This window comes from Thunnus albacares, chromosome 16 (assembly GCF_914725855.1).
Source record: "Thunnus albacares chromosome 16, fThuAlb1.1, whole genome shotgun sequence".
Classification (NCBI taxonomy): Eukaryota; Metazoa; Chordata; class Actinopteri; order Scombriformes; family Scombridae; genus Thunnus; species Thunnus albacares.
Window position 1 is genome coordinate 565,861 of NC_058121.1, and position 4,570 is coordinate 570,430.

General features: G+C 38.7%; 1 protein-coding gene across 1 annotated transcript; it reads left to right on the forward strand.

Annotated features, from left to right (window-relative positions):
- Positions 1-3,377: 3,377 nt before the first annotated feature.
- On the forward strand, positions 3,378-4,202 carry LOC122965598 (the record flags this gene model as incomplete). The annotated part of the gene is made up of 1 exon (XM_044329752.1): positions 3,378-4,202. A coding segment is annotated over exon 1 (825 nt), but the record flags the coding sequence as incomplete, so codon positions are not given.
- Positions 4,203-4,570: the final 368 nt, after the last annotated feature.

The window sequence follows — 4,570 nt, forward strand, 5'->3', positions numbered from 1 at the left end:
TAGACTGTGAAAAATGGCAAAATAAATAATGCAATTTCTGTAGAAATTGTGTGTGATTGCTGAAAGCGAATAACTGGAAGATGAACACTATTGAAAAATCTACCAAGATTAAAATCAGCAATGGGTGGAATTGAACCTACACCCTCATGTTTGTAAGACAGATATGCCATGCACTGAGCTAACATGTCACACAGTAATATCAGGCCAGATTCTGCTATTTATCCTGTCACTTGCTTGAAATTGACAAAAGCTCAGCTCAGCACAGCTCAGCTCAGCTCAGCTCAACACAGCACAGCAGATTGACATCACCTGGACTCCTTTAACTCTACTGAGTTCTGCCCTAAGCAGGGCTCGAACTCACAACCTTTGGATCTAAAAGGAGTTCAGAACGACATGACCTTAAACCACTGGACTACTCAGTCTAGAGCTAAAGTACTGGAAAAGATATATTTAACAATAATAGCAATCCACACTTTAGGTAATAATGTTAAGGTGAGCTAGAGAGGAATTGACTTATGGTACATGATAGAGATGGAAAGCAACTTTGTACACAGCAGCAAGATTATGAGTAGCACTGTAGTGAGCAGGTATTGAACACACAACCTTGTCATCTAAGGGATAGCTGATTACAAGAGCAGTGTTCTAAACCACTGAGCCAACAGACATTCCCAGGAATAAGAGGAAAAAAATCTCCATTTTGATGATGAGAATGTATTTGTCTCAAACTAGAGCTTGAAGCCCAGAGATTTGTACATCATTAGTGAAAGCAAGACTAGTTTAACATGAGAATGAATGATATGTGTAAAAAGTGTTTGAAGGTGAGAATCTGTAAGTTTAAGAAACTGCAGTGAGAGGAGACACACATCCTGCAGACTGTACTGCAGTCAATGAGAACATGACAGGGACTCTCTATCAATTAAGGTTCAGATCTCAAAAACTATAAGTCCTATGTGAAATGTACTTACATTTTGAGAGAGAGGAGGCTTGTGGCAACATACTGAGGCAAGATATGAGCTTGAGGAGTTAAAACTGTGGAAGTGAGAGCTGTATGGTAGTGAAGTATGGGGTCCACTCAGTCGTCATAGCTAGCTATACACATTGGGACAAACATCCAACAGAATCTTTACATGCAGAATTCTGCAGTTACATTTTACACAGAAAAACACCAACAGATGCATGTAGAGCAGAATTAAGCAGATACCCACTAATATTTAAAATTCAAGAGAGCACTCAAATTTTTAATTACCTTAAATCCAGCCCCTTAGACATTCCTTCCAAATTCAAGAGCTGAGCCCAGAAAAGAGTCCCCTATGTCAGTTGGTGCTGAGACTAGCTTCTGTCTGAGACACACTCTGACCAGTCTCACATCAACACTGCTTTCCAAACAACAATCAGAGTAAAAACAGTTATAACGCAATGTAAAACAAAACCTGTCTAGAAAGACGAAACTAAAAGCTAAAGTTGATTAGAATGTTATCTGGCCCTAAAAAGAGATAATAATAATAATAATAATAATAATAATAACTTTATTTGTATAGCACCTTTCATACAAGAATTGCAGCTCAGAGTGCTTCACATGAAAAATTCATAAAAAGAACATAAAAGCATGTAAAAAACAATGTAATATAAGATGGAAAATAAAACCCACTTGATATGTCAATAAAAATAAGATAAGTGAAAATATAATAAATAGAATGCATACTTCAGTGGTGGTAATTTGAGACTTAAAAGTATTTTGCTTTATGTACACAATCAACACCTAGGTCTCTGAAGCCATAAACAAATAGAACCTCCCTTTTCCCAACAGACACAGAGTCACCACCAGTCTTGATTAACTGAAATAAGCCTCTTTCAGCTTACCCCAGAACATCTTCCCATGGGTTTAACCTAACTGTGTGTCTTATCTGTGTCAGGGGCAACCCGAAGCTGCACTGGAAAAAAAACAATCTTAGTGGTGCTGCAGGGGTTAAAAAACACATACCACAGTCTTTTTTCTCAAATCTACACTTTAACAAATTTCCCTTTAAAATTACAGTAAACTAATGGCAGCTGTAGTTGCCAACATTTTACCATTTTTTATAGTTTTACCACAGTAATTTACTTTAACAGTTAATTGCTGTATATTACATATACCGTAAATAACAATATGTCTGCAATCTTAATGGTCCAGTAATGAGATCAGCTCATTTTTACATTTTAAAAATGCATAACTCTTAACATCAAGCACAAAAGAGTAGGAGACAAGTGACAGCTTTATGGAACTGAACATCCATTCAAAGGCTTTCAAATATGACAAATATATTCAAGTATGTTTGAAAAAATAATTCTCAAGGTTCACGCCCTTTCAAGGGGGGTCAGTGTAAACCTGTTAATTATAATATCCTGAGCTGCCATCAAAACTTTGTCATGAGTCTAAACAGCAACTACTTTGCAAACTACTGTTTAAAAAAATATAAAAGCACAAATAAATAGATTACAGGATAACACATTTTGTGATGCTTTCGAATATCCTGGGTTATAATTGGGGAAAGTTTGGCATCCAGGCTTCCAGGCTCACATCTCACTGAGTGAGAAAGAAACAAGAATGAAAATCGAGCACAGAGTGAGAAAAAGAGAAATGAAACCATTGAATGGGAGAGAGAAACATTTCATTCAAGAAGGACACCTAACTTACATTCATGAAGTGACATTAAGTTCTTCAGAAGAGTGGTGATGAGGATTCACTGTGAGCTTGTTTGTCTTCTTGGCATTACTTTCCCCAGCTGGCCTCTGTTCCATTCTCAGGGTTAATCACAATGAAGTACCTGAAAGCAACATGAAACAAATCACTAATATGTCCCAGGTTTTACTACAGCTTGGCAACAAACTACAGTATATATGCAGCAACCTAGCTCCAGCTTAGAAACACACTTGAGCTAAAATAACCAACATAACCACTCTATCTTTTGGGGCTCAGCAGCCAACATGTTTTAATCAACTTGGCTACATATTTGAATAAACTTTAACTGTTATGTGCTTCAGATAGAAGGCTATTATTGATTATGAAATGAAAGCAAACAAGGATAAACAAGGTGTAGGTATAGATCAGGCCAGACTAATGTTAGTATTCAAGAGTTCTAGAGAAAACAGTCATCAAAAAATAATCTTTAAACTCGACTTGCAAGCAGTAGTGAAAATGTTTAAATACCAGTAATTCAAACTTCCAACTGAAAATGCTCTCTTGTGCCTGCCAGGTACTTGCTAACATAATACCAATCTAACGTTAGCAAAAATGAAACGTAGTCACTTATTGGGTAACCAGATGCACAAATGTAATTCTATTTTCTCAGTATGATGTTACTGAACATTTGGTTTGATTCCACAAAGGAGAATGAACAATGATTATGTTTAGTTATTCCTCTGCCTCCTTTAGTGATAGTGGTACGTGTAATAAGTGTAGTTTGTTTGCAGTACTGGAGGCAAGGCTTAGTGAATTGGAAGCGCGGCTCCACACCATGGAAAAACAATCAGCAGCTAATGTAGTTAACCAGCCCCCAGTAGCCAGTGCGGGCCGACCTAGCGTAGCTCCCACTCCCCCGGTAGCTCCCAAGCAGCCGGGAAGCCAGGGTGGCTGGGTGACTGTCCGAAGGAAGCATAGCCCTAAGCAGAAGCCCATGGTTCACCACCAACCAGTTCACGTTTCAAACAGGTTCTGCCCACTCAGTGACACACCCGCTGAGAAACAAACTCTGATTATTGGCAGCTCCATAGTCAGAAACGTGAAGTTAGCGACACCAGCAGCCATAGTTAAATGTATTCCTGGGGCCAGAGCGGGCGACACTGAGTCAAATTTAAAACCGCTGGCTAAGAATAAACGTAAATATGGTACTATTGTCATCCATGTAGGCGGCAACAACTCCCGATTACGCCAATCGGAGGTCGCCAAAATTAATGTTGAGTCGGTGTGTACATTTGCAAAAACAATGTCAGACTCCGTAATTTTCTCTGGACCGCTGCCTAATCTGACCAGTGATGACATGTATCGCCGCATGTCACAATTCAACTGCTGGCTGTCGAGGTGGTGTCCAGCAAACGATGTGGGCTTCATAGATAATTGGCAGACTTTCTGGGGAGGACCTGGTCTGATTAGGAGAGACAGCATACATCCCACTTTGGATGGAGCTGCTCTCATATCTAGAAATATGGCTGAGTTTATTGGTAGACCAAAACCATGACAACCCAGAGTTGAGACCAGGAAGCAGAGTTGCAGTCTTACACGCTTCTCTGCGCTTCCATTAGAGCAGTTACCCACCCAAAACCACATAGAGACTGTGTCTGTCCCCCGACCACTTAAATCAATTAAATCCAAAGTAAACAAAAGAAGAGTCATACATAAAAATCTAGTAAAAATTAAAAACGCTACTGCAATAGTACAACAAAATAAGATTATTAAATGTGGACTCTTGAACATTAGATCTCTGTCATCTAAAGCAGTATTAGTAAACGATTTAACTTCAGATCATCATATTGATTTATTTTGTCTTACTGAAACCTAGCTGTGTCATGAAGAATATGTCAGCCTTAATGAATC